The sequence below is a fragment of the Sus scrofa genome, chromosome 14 (genome assembly GCF_000003025.6).
Source record: "Sus scrofa isolate TJ Tabasco breed Duroc chromosome 14, Sscrofa11.1, whole genome shotgun sequence".
Classification (NCBI taxonomy): domain Eukaryota; kingdom Metazoa; phylum Chordata; class Mammalia; order Artiodactyla; family Suidae; genus Sus; species Sus scrofa.
In genome coordinates, this window is record NC_010456.5 from 98,002,644 (window position 1) to 98,017,814 (window position 15,171).

Below are 15,171 nucleotides of genomic sequence, written 5' to 3' on the forward strand. Positions count from 1 at the left end.
AATTTGTTGAGAAGGACAGCAATGGGTAGGAGCTAATATTTGAGAATCCATCCAGCAGTTACTGAGGCAGTAGGGGACAAAGTCCAAGAGTATCAGTTCTGGAGCCGCTGACTTTACCCCTAACTAGCTGTGGAACTTTATTTAACTCTTCGGCCTCAGTTTTCTCATCTGTACAATGGAAATGTGTTCGGATTTTTCTTAGAGATTTTTTTTTTCTTGAGGATTAAATTAGTTAATACAGTTTAAGTGTTTTGACATACACTCAGTAAATGTTTGCTTGTATTATTTTATTGTTTGTTTCCAATTATAATCCTTCATGGTGGGAGAGTCCCCTATTTTTGTTTGCAGAAACTGAGAATAAGTTTAAAGAAACTTGCCTAAGATTACATACCTATAAATGGTGAATCTGAAAATTAAATATAAATACTCTTTTCATAACAAATCATACACTTAAAATGTTTGAACTATATTTTCTACCTTCATCTTATATCCTAGATTAGTGATTCCCAGGAGTGGTCCCTGACCAAAAGCCTAAGCATCAGCTGAGAACTTGTTTAAAGTGTAAATTTCCAGACCCTACTTCACCTCAGTCATTTAAAATTGACATTACAAAAATAAAATAAAATAAAATTGACATCACAAGAGCAGCTATATGCAGTTACTTTCTATTTCTTTGAAGAATATAATAATTTTAGCAGGAACATTAAAAAAATATCCTAGCAGAACTGTGAAACACTGGAATGTGCATTTAGTCAAGATTGTGGCAAATTCTACTCTGGAGATTTTGAACAAAAGACAGTTGACCTTCTACAAGAGCTGAATATAAGTTTACCTGGGGGCAGGGAGCTGGATCATTATACAGTTGACCTTTGAACAGCAGGTGGTTGACTTGTGTGGGTCCAAATACATGCAAATGTTTTCAGTAGTAAACACTCCAAAGCTTCATGACCCAGGGCTACCTGAATCCACAGATGTGGATATAGAGGAAGCATACAAAGATTTAGAGGAGCCAGGATACAGAGGGCTGACTCTAATTTATACCTGGATTTTTGATTGCACAGGGTTGGTGCCCTAACCCCTGCATTGATCAAGGGTCAATTTTCCATGTGACTCTGGGCAACTCCTACAATTAATCCAGGCCTCAGTTCTCTCATTAGTGGAATAAGTACCTCTCACATCCCTTGCAACTATATACTCTACTCTGAGGACTCTAAATCTGTATTTTTACAATAAAAATCTGAGAAATCAGGTGACCTGCTGGACTGAGTTATAAGAAAAAGACATCCTTAGGTTTTTAAACTGCATCAAGTAAGGAAAAACTGGCAAGGAGTTTAAAAATTTCATTATTCTAAGACTCGAAAATAAAAAGAGGCTAGAAAAAGAGGGGATAGAAAAAAAAAAAGCCCATATGATAAACTAATAACATAAGTAAGTTATCTTTGAAGAGAGGCAAAAAGAAAGTATGTCTAACCCACTCTAATGTTTAGTTTACTATAGTGAGGAACTTCATTAGAATACAAACCCTGGAGTTGAGTCCAAGTATGGCAGAATACTCAGATTGGGAAGTCAGGAGCCTATGTCCTACCCAGTTTTGTTTATAACTAAACGAGCTTATGTTGGCTTCTGAGACTCACCTATAAATTGTGCACAGAGATTAAACTATAGCTTAAGTTTTTCTAGATCTAAAATTGTTTAATCCTTGTTAATATATCAGACCAGAAATGACCATGTATCATTATGTAGGCCCCTGCTAGTGGCTGGTGTGGCCAAAACTACCAGATGAGAGGAATGTAAACAAATGAAAGAGAAGTTTCAGGAAGGTTTGGTCTGGGCATGGATATAGCTGAAGTCATAGAGTCAACCCCAAATGAAATTATCCTCATAGTGAAGGCCATTCTGGTATCAAAAGGATAGGATGAAGTTGCTAGAACAAGGCCATTTTTTAAGAGACATCACTTTTCTAACATGCGTATGTAAGCAGAACATTTATTTAATTATACGTTAGATTATATACAAGTATTGTTTTAGAGAATAAGGGGGAATAAAAAACTAGATTTGGGGCTTCCTCCCTAGAAATGAAAATGAAATAAGGACGAAGAAATCTTTACACAGCACCATAATGTACAACAGGGCTTTCAGCAAGAAAGCTGTAGCAGGAGTAATCAGCATAGTTAAGTAGCTTTATGATTTACCAAAGGCCCACTCCTTGTCTTGACACCTTGTAAGTGAATGTTGCTACCACACTCATAGGGGACCATTAACTTTGGGCTTTTTATAAATTAGTTTCCAGAGTCTGATAAGAGATCCCTGGACAAGATCCACCCTTCTGCTTAAAGAGGGCCAAACTACATGACTGGTAGGTCTAAAATTGAAAAATACCTCCAAGTTCCTTAACCACTGGAGGGTTAGCTGGGAACCAAAGAGTCAAAGAACTTCAAAATCCCCAAACTTTTAAAATTCTATTTATTGAGAATATATGTGAAACTTAGTGGCTCTTACTATTACTATTCTTTCAACCCAAGGAAGGTAAATCAGAAATGGATAATTGTTTTTGAGGGATATCAGATTCTTTTTTCTGCCATAACAGGCACACTTGGTAGGTTGCACCATAGATGCACCCTAGAAAATGCATCCTTCCAAGGGGACAAGGGTCTCTTGGGAGGGTCTCCATTGGGAGGGAACTGTAGCCTATATGGAAATGAAGCACCACCACGTGACTAGAGCAAAGAGAGAATGCGAAGACAAGGAAGGAGACGATGGAAAGTGCAATGAACCTGGGGAGGTCAGCAGTAGCCACAGGAGGCAGGGCTGTGAAGACAATGCCTAGGACCTACTTGATCTTGGCAGTGAGAAACAATCATAGTAATGTTTTATGGAGTAAGATGACATGAGCATATCTGCCTTAGCAGAAGATTCCTTAATGGATCAAGAAATGGTTTTCTGAGGGTCAACAAGACTTGTCTGAGTATCTTAAAATCCAAACAGTCCTTCTGTGTCTCATTTGTCAATGGGGCAAGTAAGATACATAGAGGTTCAGCAGCAGCAGCATCACTGTCATCACCATCATAGTTTGGAGCCGATAGAAAACCCAGTTCCTACTGGCATATCCCAGTAGCCACGCAGCTCATCCTAATGCTCCTCTGGGTGGAGATGTTTGTGCCGACAGCAGCTCAGAGAATATGCTCAGAAAAAAGCAACACAAATTAACTCTGGCAGTTATTTGGCTCATTTTTTTCAGAATCTGGCTGAAAAACAACAGCATTTTTTTCATAGCCAAAGAAATTAGAAAATGTTGGCAAAACCATGACTGGACCTATAGCAATCATGCCTTGATTAGTAGCACTGCCCCTTGATATATATACTTTTTTTTTTTTTTTTTTTTTTTGCTTGCATAGCAACATCTGTGTTTATATCAGGGAATGTGAATATAAGCACAAAAGTGAAATGACTAAGTAGGATTAAAGAGCCAGAATAATGTTTTGATGTGGTGTTTAATAGCCAAGAGGAGGCCAGTCCATACGACTGGTAGTTATAAAATGGGTAAATACATTGGGATAAAAATAAAAACTGACTCTGATAATAAAGAAAAATCCTTGCATTTTGGCCGTACATCTACATGCCTGGTGTGTTCCCTTTTCTCACCCTCCAAATTTATTGCTTACTTAGAAAAATGAAGAAGAGTGTGATACAGAATCATTCCTCTCTTAGCCTATCCCTGCCCCTGAAACTCCTCAGTTAGGATGACATTCCAATGCAAAACAGAGACAGACCCTCACTGTAAAGAATTCTGATAATTTCTCATACCACTTGCTAGAGCTTTTATTTTTCTGATAGTGTCACAATTGCATGTTACAAATGCATTAACTCCTTAAAGTATGTGAAACATATAGGAGAAAAATTCAGATGAAAGTTTTATTTAGCAAGCACATTAGAGCAAAACACCCTTACACATACACACAAACACCGATTGCTACCGAGAATTTTAAAGTATTAAGTCTCCATTTTTATAATATTAAAATAAGGCTTTCTAAACATGAAGCCATAAAGGAAAAAGTTCATTGACTCTAATGTAAAACTTTTTTTGCCCATTCACATGGCATGTGGAAGTTCCTGAGCCAGGGATCAAACCCACACTACAGCAGCAACCTCAGCTGCTGCAGGAACAATGATGGATCCTTAACGCACTGTGTCACAAGGGGATTCCCAAAGCTTTTACATAATGTAAAAGAGTGGTAAGCACAATTTCTTAAAAATAAAAAACAGGGAAATAAAATCAATTCGGAAGTTATGGGAGAAGGGTATAATTAATTTTGGTCATTGTAGTTTTTGACAAGATCTATCATTTCCTTGGGGAATATTAAGCCATCTCAACAGCCTTGCAAAGTAAATAGCAAGATTAGTTAACCTGGGAAAGTGAAGGAGGGATGGATATTATACACTCTTTTAGCTTCATGATTGTAATGGCACAGGGTTCAAGATTAGAAGATCCCTATGCTTGGTTTAATACTATGTCATCAATGCTGTTGAAAGTTTTAACAATTTTTGCTCTAAATTTTATTTTCCACTGGGCCTTGCAAATTATGTACTCACCTCACACTCACTGTCCTACAGATTGCCTATCTACAAAGCAGTAAGCTTTATGCCAAAGAAGAATAACAAGATGCTTAAGAAATAGCTCTAGTCCTGAAAAATGCATATTTTAGAAGTAGAAATAAGTTTAGCAGTCAGATTATAATAAAGGAGAAAATAAGACACACAGTAGAAATGAAGCTCCAGAGAGGAGGGAGAGAATACTTCTTACTAGAATGGTCAGTATCTGTGGAAAGGGCAGCTTTTAGGTGTATCTAAAAAGAAGAGAGAGATTTGAACATGGACAGTGGAGGACAAGGCAGCAGAGATAGTGTGCTGTGCACACGCACAGGGTCTGCCTGGGCACATGAAATTATTTGGTTTGCTTGAGGCAAGAAGAAACCAGGCTGAAAAAGCAGGCTGCCACTGGCTATGGGAAGGCCTTGAATATCCAGCTAATGAGGCTGGAACTAAGTCAACAGGAACTGCAAGCCATTGAAGGATGATAGAGGGAGAACCAGTTAGTCACAGTCATAACTTAGGAAGATTAAAGCTGGCCTCAGGCAACAGTGGTCACTATGTCACCTTTCTGGACTCGCAGCCTGAAACTATGTACATAAATGATGCTGACTTGATGTTTTACCAAGTGGCCAGATGGAAAGTCACATCAAAGTCAGTGCCTGCCTCTTTTTTATTAAATCAGTTAAATTTCACTTGCTCTAAGCTGACACACCAAGAAATGTTTACGCACTCTAGAGAACGAACTTTGATTATTTAAGGTTTTAAGTGTCATAATAGATAAATTTCGGCATCTCTGTGAATAAAGATAATTAAACCACACACACCCTTCCAATTTCCTGAAATTGTGCCTCTAAAAAAAAGTTTTTGTTGGAGTCACAGGAGACAGCAGTGGCATTTATTCCATTTCCTTATGAAAACTAACTTATGGAAGCTGAAACCCACATAAGTACCCAGCTTTTAGTCTTAGGTATGTTAGACAAATAGTGAGCTCTGTCCTACAGAAAAGCATTTCCTTGAATACCAACTGGGGTTTTTCTCTATTAGGGCAACATCACGGGAAAAAAAAAAAAAGGAGTTCCCGTCATGACACAGCGGAAATGAATCCATCTAGGAACCATGAGGTTGCGGGTTGGATCCCTGGCCTGCTCGCTGGGTTAGGGATCTGGCGTTGCCGTGAGCTGTGGTGTAGGTCATAGATGTGGCTCAGATCTGGTGTTGCTGTGGCTCTGGCATACGCTGAGGGCTACAGCACCAATTAGACCCCTAGCCCGGGAACCTCCATATGCCATGGGTGCATAAAAAAGACAAAAGACCAAAAAAAAAAAAAAAAAAAAAAAAAAAAAATCAGTAATGTACATTTTAATAAAGGCTTAAAAATGAATATTCATTCTATCTTTTTCTATTCATATACACACATCTACCTATATATGTGTGTAGCTATATATATATGTACATATATATATATCGATACATACATATTAACATATATATACACATATATAACCTACACATATGGCACCTTCATAATTTAATATCCTTTCACACTGTACTAAACTTCAAATCAAAATTTATATTTCCACTTCTTCTAAGTGTTTTGTCCAAGCACATTGTGCAAAAAACCCAACACACTACCAATAGAGTAATTTTTAATATATTATTACTTGACGTCAAATTAGAATTTAGCAGAAATATAAAGGAAAAATTTATGTGGAAATGAAAAATGTATGAACAGTTAATCAGAAACAGAATAACCAAAAGAAATACCCAGGTAAGAAATAATAAAATTACATCTTAAGAAAAGTCAATAGATATTAGTTAAGGTGTGTCACTGAAACAAAATATGACTTATATTTTAGCTCCATTTAACCCATTTCTGCACTCAAAATAAAAATATAAAATGAAAAAGCCAGTTTAACATTCTAGCTCTCAAAAATAAAATCTTCATTGGTCTTGTACTCCCATTTAACTCATATACTTTCTGCACCACTATTTAATGGTGGTTCTGTTTTCAAAACGAAAAATATGAGAAATAACTTTTTTGAAAAAAAGTCAAAGTTGTCAATATTCTTTCCAATGATAAAATAAAATGCTTTCTTTAAAATAAGCTTAGAGACAAAAAAAAATGAATTTCAGTGAATATCCGTATACTCCTAAGAAATAAATGCTGGCATTTTATTCCAATCCCCATGGTATATTGAGTTATTATAATATATAATATCAAGAAGAGAAAAGCTTTTGATATTTCAGAACTGTAACACAAAATGAATTTAATTGGGAAATTAAACTCAGGATTAAAGGATAGTAAGCTTCTTCTTGGTACTTTTTCATCTTAATCATCTGATCTCTAACATAGAACCTCACACATGAGATGATTCTCTTATACTGTGAGTTTCTTTAGAAGAGTTACCATACATATGTTAATTGGTAAACAGAGATGGATTTGATATCCTTTTTTCTGTTCATACAAATTCTTACTTATTTCTCAGAACTGCTCTCCTCTGTGAGAGAATATTGAAAGAAACTCTGAAGTTCCAACTTAACCACCTATCATCAGAAATAGAAATCCACCAGGCCAAAATTTTGTACTTCGCAAATCTGTAGGCTACTTAGACTGAGATAAAAGCAAAAAGTGTTACCTGCTAGGGGTCAGAGGAGAGCTGAAAAGGCAATAAAGACTCTCAGGAGAAAAGAAAGCATCTTACCTTTTTAAAAATTCCATATACTCGGTATGCTTGATGAGTCCTGTCCTCATCATTATTGTTTGAAAACATTGTCGATCAATGGCCCAGAGTTTCACATTTACAAGAGCTGGAGAAAAAGAAAAAAAAAAAAAAGTCCCAAATTAGAGAATTTTAACAGTGAACCATAATGTGGAAAAGCAGGGAGTTATTTATGAGGGAAATGAAAATGATTAAGCTTTGTTTAAATATTGTAATGCTATCATATTTGGTTAAGAAGGCAAGCATTCTTACAGGCAAAATGTAGTTCCTAATTTGAAATACTAGAATTATTGTCTATAAGGAAGTTTCCTGTTGCTCCTATGTCTTTAAGGAATGAGAATGTCTAAATATTCACTGAAAGTATTTAGTAATTTCAGGACTATATTGGAAAGTATTTAGAAATTTCTAGGCTATAAGGAAATCCCATGATGAATAAGAGAAGTTCACAAGAAATAACACTCCCTGGTAATTAACCAGAATGGTGTTAATGACTCCCATGATCATATTTTAATTGTAAAAAGTGTAGGTAGAAATTCAACTTTCAAGTTTAGGGGTTAATTTGATAGAGCAGAAATAATAATTACAATCAAATTGCAACATGTGCCCAAAGTTACAATATGAACTTATACTAGATATGTTTGTTGAATTTTAATTTTTACTCTTACCCCTGTCTGTGACAATGCTTCAGTAAGTATTGAAACTGAATACCACAGAATTTCACCATTCAATCTGTTAAGCACATGACTAAAAGACAAGTTTCAGAAAAAAGATGTTATAGTATAAGAGAACTGTATAATAAGATAAAGGTTTTAAAAGAATATAATAAAAATGTTGGTAATTGAATCTGTGTGATGGGTATACAAGAAGCTTATTTTACTACACTGTTTATTTTTTTGTATGTTTGCAAATTTTCATAATAGAAACATTTCAGGTTAGCACATGAACTTAAAAAAATCTAATTCACAATATACCCATGGAGTATGGGGTGGAGAAAGGCTGTGCAGGGGTATGAACAAGACCAGGGAATGGGGCCAGGATATAGTTTAATGAGTCAAACATAAAAGATGGATGAATGTGATTCCCTCTTCCTCAGAGTTCTCAGACTAAGCCCAGTGAATGCAATGGATCAAGATTTGGGAGTAAAGGAGGGTAGAAAATGTTCATGTAATTATGCCATGTGTGTGCTTTGTGGGGCTATAAGTAACACACAGAGAAACAGAAGGAAAAGATGATAAAAGGAAGGTTGCACTCTAGAGTAAGACTTTAAAGCCTTTATCTTTGAATTTTACTTAATTTTTTCCTTGCAAAATTATCTGAAGTTAAAAAGAGAATGTTAACTTCTCCACTGGCCAGCTCTTTATTGGAAAACAAAAACAAAAACAAAAACGATGCTCAGTTAAGTAGAAAAAGAACAAAGCATCAAGGACTGGTGTGAGCCTGGCTCCATTCCAAAAAGCCTTCAAAAATGAACTTTCACCAAAAATAAAGCTCATCTCACAGGTATTCTGCAGTGCCATTCTAGTTTCTCTGCTGAATCCAGGCTCCTTTCCAGAATACCTGTTTACTTGAGATGAACCACAGAATTGGACGATGTAGCCACAGAAGACTGAGAAAATCAGGATAAGATTCACTAGAAGTAGAACCTTTCAAAATGATGGGAGTTGAACTAGGAAAGAAATGGACAAAGTGTAGTCAAGTCCATGAACAAGAGCACAGCTGGGAGTGAGCTAAGCCATGGGAGTCAGTCAGGGATAAAACAGACTGAAATGGCTGAGATTTCTACAAGGTTTCTACATATTTTGAAAAGAAGGCTGATGCAGGGTCCTGGAAGCCAGGCATAGGAAGAAAGATTAATTTGATGAACAACAGGAAGCTATCAGACATCTTTAAAAGACAAAAAAAAAAAAAAAGCCACAATTTTAAAGGATACACTATGGGTACATCAAAAATTTTAATGCTCAAAGGCATGATTAGAAGAATAATATTTAAGTGAAATAAAGCATACATACATTTTAAGACTTTGCCCTGCAGAAAGACTTCCCAGTGCATACTCCTGGTAATGATATAAAAAAGCTTCTATTACTACAGTCTCCAAAACCAAAAGATCTGATCATTGTGATAGCTGAAAAAGACTTATCGCAGAGGAGAACATATTAGATTCAGAAACACCGACGCAAGCAGAAGATAGTCCAACAATGGTGCTGTCAAGTAACACTTTATGTAAAAACCAGAGGGCAGAGTAGTAACATGATGAAAGTTCAGTGTGAGAAAATCGTTCTGGTGGTACACAGTAGAAACAAGCTCAAACAAGGAGTAAGGCACACCAAGCAGAGGCCACTGTGATTCAGGAGTGGAGTAAGAAGGGCTTAGTGCATGAGACTGCAAGAGGAGTAAGAGCAGAGGCTTGGTAGATTGTATGTATGTATGTGTTTGTGTACCAAGTAAGGCCAGGCTCTGGCCCTGGCCTCTCCTGATAAACAACTATTTTTTCCCATGAGCCACTATAGCTTTTTCTACCTGGATCACTCACTGGCACTAAGTGCATGTCACCAATATGTCAGTTATCTTTACATTATAATACGTTTCCTTAAATAAGTTTTTACTACATTCCCTTAGAGAAAAGTCTCTATCTCATTTCCCATAACCTCCCCCAACTCAAGAAATTTACTCTTTATTTGAGAAACATTGGGTATTACTGCTAATGTAATTGATACACATATATATCACCTGCTATATATGTGTGCTTGTATATATATATACATTGTGCTTGTATATATATATACATTGTGTTTGTATTATATACACATATATATGCCTAGTCAGACTAAAGATTACATTAAAATGTCTAAACTGAATTTATGAGATCATATTTTTAATGACCATTTTTCAGCATAAGTTCACAGAATTCAATAGTTTTGTTTTACTTTCTGATTCTATTTACATGGGCAATTAAAATGCCTCTAAGTAAAACTGTGTTTCAGATATTTTGCCTGATACTGAACATGGCTTGATGAAATCACAAGTTTATCCATGACCTTGGACTAGATGCCAACACCTTTTTTATATTCAGCTACTATGTCTATTAGTCAAGTCAGCATTTTACAGGTGGACAAGCATGACTAATAATCACCTTGCCATGCTGTCAAAAGTAGAGTTATATTGGAGTTGTGATTAACATCTTGCTTCTTAAATAGTCTGCTGGATTGGAAGTCTGTTGCTTCTATAACTTGAAGAGAACATTCAAAAAAATCTATTTACCTTTGATCCTAAGTGGTGTATTAATCTCTGTAGGGGATAAGCACTTCACAAATAAAATTCCTGTGATTTTTCCACAATGATTACTGTTGTTGAATACATAAGTCAAAAGAGTATAAAGCTGAGAGAGTGCTGGGAAGGGATTTTTCTTTTCATTCAAGTATGTATCTAAAATGTTTTTAACTGAAACATTTATTTTTTCAGGTTAAGTCTAGATTGAAGTCTGAAAAGATATAAGTTCCCTTTAGTCTGGAATCTATAACTGCATGAGTACATTAAGAAAATCTTTAACATAGGCAAAAGTTGGCTTTCATTTAGGGGACACCAAGATTATAGAAGAATAAGACATAAAATTGTGCTAGACTGTGAAACCACAAATCTGAGTTTGGCTCAAATTTTCCTACTGGGGTATTCACCTACTGCCCAATTCAATTTTTGGAATACCATGAAAACGTGGGTGGGTATAAAGCATTTATAGACTCAAATATTTATTCTATCCATATTTATTTCATACCAATACAGCTGACACCCTGACACCATTGCTATATGCAAGAGACAGAAAACAAGCTGATTAGGTCCCATTGGTTTATTTTTACTTTATTTTTCTTTTGCTGTGGGAGACTGACCTGAGAAAACATTTTAGGTTGATGTCAGAGAATGTTTTGCCCATGTTCTCTTCTAGATTGATGGTGTCTTGTCTTATATTTAAGTCTTTAAGCCATTTTGAGTTTATTTTCATGCATGGTGTGAGGGTATGTTCTAGTTTCATTGATTTGCATGCAGCTGTTCAGGTTTCCCAGCAATACTTGCTGAAACTAGAGACTCTCATACTGAGTGAAGTGTAAGTCAGAAAGAGAAAGACAAATACCATATGATACCACTTATATCTGGAATCTAATATATGGCACAAATGAAACTTTCCACAGAAAAGAAAATCATGGAATTGGAGAATAGACTTGTGGTCACCAAAGGGGAGGGAGAGAGAGTGGGATGGATTGGGAGTTTGGGATCAGGGGATTCAAACTATTACATTTAGAATAGATAAGCAACAACTCCAATTAGACCCCTAGCCTGGGAATCTCCATATGCCCCGGGTGTGGCCCTAAAAATACAAAAGACAAAAAAAAAAAAAAAAAAAAAAAAAAAATTTCATGGCGTGTGCAAGTTACATGAAATGAATTTTAGTGTCCACAAAAATCTTATTGAAATACAGCCATACTCGTGTATTTTACATATTGTCTGACTAAGGTGAATAGCTTTTTGAGCACATGGAATTTCTTGAGCCAGGGATTGAACCCATGCCAGAGCAGTGATAACATTGGAGCCTTAACCACGAGTCCAGCAGAGAACTGAATGGAGTAGTTATGACAGAGATCACATGGACCACAAAGCCTAAAATATTTACTATCTGGCCCTTGACAGAGAACACTTGCAGACTCCTGGTCTAGTATAATAGAAAAACCAATCAAGAGTAAGTGCTAGCAGGGATTCTGTGAATACCCAGAAAAGGCATCACAGACTTTCTGTGGGGAGGCATTCAAGGGCTGATTAAAGGCAGCTTTGCAGAAGAGAATTCTCTAAGCCAGGGATCTTCACCTGGTGCTAGGAACCAAATGTTTTTTCTCCAGATTCAAAGATTAAAGCCCTAATCCACAATGTGATTATAATAGGAGATGGGGCCTTTAGGAGGCAAATACATTCTGATACCAATTCCAATGCAGAGGGTGAGGGGGTCCCCACACCAACAGGCAATTCTCAGGACACCAGCAGGGTGTCATACAATTCCACTCAATTCTGACACTACCTACCAGGAGACGGCATCTACAAGACTGCCCCCCACCCACCTTCAGACACTAGTCACAAGGCCACGTGGCAACATATCTCTGACAGGCTATAAATCACATGTTCCCAAGACCCCCTCCTTGGGTTCAATTAATGTGCTAGAGTGGCTCACAGAACTCAGGAAAAAGGATTATTTACTAGAGGAACAGTTTATTATAAACAAATATAACAAGAAGTGTCACACGGAAGGAAAGTGTAGGGCAAGGTATGAGCAAAGGATGCGGAGCTCCCATCCCCTCTCCACGTGCAACTCTCCCTGAATCTCCATGTGTTCACCAACCTGCAAGCGCTGAACCCTGTCCTCTTGGGATTTTACAGAGGCTTCATTACATAGGCATGATTGACTCAATCATGGGCCATTGGTGACTGATTCAACCTCCGGGCCTCTCCCCTCCCTGGACGTCAGGGGTGGGACTGAAAGTGCCAACATTCTAATCACCTGGTTGGTTCTCCTGGCAACTACCCTCCTTCCTTAAGTCAAGTCCAAAAGTCATCCCATTAATGTTAACAAGTGACATCTCTGTTGCTCTTCTCAGGAAATTCCAAGGGTGAAATTTCAAGGAATTTTTGGAGCTCTGTGCCAGAAGAGGGATGAAAACCAAATATATATTTCTTGAAACAAAATACAGTATCACAAGAGGTGACCAGCTCTAGATAAGGTCCTGAAGATGTGTTTAGTGTCCTCATGGAGAGAGGTAGAGTCTTTCTGCCTGCCCCTCCCCCCATGCATATACCAGAAAAGGCTGCTTGAGGATATGACTAGGAAGAGGTTATAACCTTACCAAAAACCTGACCATACTGGCACCCTGATCTTGAACTTCAAATCTCCAAAACTGAGAAATAAATGTTGTTGCTTAAGCCGACCAGTCTACGGCATTTGTTACTGGAGTCTGAACAGAGACACCCGGGATTCATAGAGCCCCAAGGAGGCTGTGGCTGGAACACAAGGGATGTGTAAACATGAGGTGGGAAAACAACATCTCTATTTTTACTACCCTGTTAGTGAAATATAGCATTTCTATTCTAAGTATGGGCAACAAACCACAGTGAATGGTTTGTCACCAATAGAAACCATGGCTATTTTTATATCATCCTACATTTGCTGTAGATATCTTAAATTTACATTCATCATTACCTTAAAATTATGATAATTACCAGACCTCTAAATATTTTTAATGTGTTATTTTATCATGATAACAATGTAATTAAATCACAATTTAATTATTATTTTATCACTGTATTTCAATTTAAATGGCTCTTTGTAATCCTGTGTATTTTATTGTATGCTTTTCTTAGAGGGATCCATATGCTTTATTAGAGTGACCCATAAGATTAAGACACCCCAGTCTAAGCATCCTGGAGAAAGGATTACCTCAGAAACATAGGCAGTGAAAGTGGGAGGGCTGAGGTGATATTCAGCTGGTCTGCACCCACAGAGGTGTGTGCATTGTAAATAAGTAAACAATACTTATGTAGTAGACAGCCACATCCCTGAATTCCTTGATTATTTACAGACCCCCCAGCCCAGAACTCCCCAGGATCCCCACTGTTCAGAAAATAAAAAAGATTAACACTGACCTCTCAGAGGCCTCTCAGATTTGTCACAGAACTAAGGGCTAGAAACCTTAGTTTCAGTGTCTCTCCATTACCACTACCACCACAAAGGCTTTCCTGAAAGAGGGGTCTGGTGCACGTGTGTAAAGAAGGTGACTATTGCAGGAAACCGTAAATGGTTTAGGGAGGCTGAGTTGCTGAGTGAGGCAAGAGATGGAGATGAAAATGAAAAGATAAGGAAATTGAGAGACAGAGAAAGAGATGTCAGTAGGCTCCTATAATTATCCAAATGAGTGGCTTCCGGTCATGGCAACAAAGCCAGAGAGATGGATAAATCAAGGATCTTGAATTGAAAGGTCATATCAGGGACAGAGAATTCGACCCTAGCACCCAATCTTCTAGACTGGAAACATAACTGAAAATAAGAGTTGAATAGTGAATGCTATATTCATATTATACAGAAGTGAAGGTGACAAGTGTATTTGCAAATAACTGCCATTTTTTAAGTGTACGCACATCAAAAGATAACTGAAGTGACTTATAATGAGCAAACAAGCTCGTAATTTCCTTTTACTTCTATATTATAAATGTAACACTATTATCTTCAAATTCCTTTCTCAGATTTTTAAAACTATTTCCTGCATTAAAAAAGTAGTCTGATTCTCTTAACATTGGAATCACTTGGGCCAACAGATATTTGCACTCTGGAAATAAATGTGCTAGGTTGCTCTGTCACCACAAATACCTTGACAATAATATAACTTTGAGAATGTTGGGGAGGCCAAGATGGAAGTTGCACAGATTACCAAGTGTCAGTCAAGTAAATTTTATGTTTTGCAGATAACTTTTCCTGTTACAAAAGTTGATTAAGAAACTATAGAAATGGTTGATAAGGACATGAAAAAAGGCTCAATAGTATTAAACATTAGGGAAATGAAAAATAAAACCACAAGAAGATACCACTTCATATCCATTAAGATGGCTATTCTAAAAACAAAACAAAATCAGAAAATAAATGTTGGCAAGAATGTGAAGAAATTATAACACTGTGCACTATTGCTGGTAGAAATGTGAAGTTGGGCAGACACCAAAAAATTATATAGCAGTTCCTCAAAAAAATTAAACATAAAAAATTAGCATATGTCCAGAAATTTCATTTCTAGTTGTATACTCAAAAGAAGTGAAAGCAGAGGCATGAACAATTATTTGT

The 15,171-nt window shown here is 36.8% G+C and overlaps 1 protein-coding gene across 3 annotated transcripts in view; it reads right to left on the reverse strand.

Annotated features, from left to right (window-relative positions):
- Nucleotides 1–15,171, reverse strand: part of PRKG1 (protein kinase, cGMP-dependent, type I) — a 1,234,550-nt gene that overhangs the window by 444,113 nt on the left and 775,266 nt on the right. For all 3 annotated transcript variants that reach the window (XM_021072187.1, XM_021072188.1, NM_001044574.2), the window contains 1 exon segment: nt 7,293–7,398. In XM_021072187.1, the coding sequence (XP_020927846.1) occupies nt 7,293–7,398 (106 nt within the window).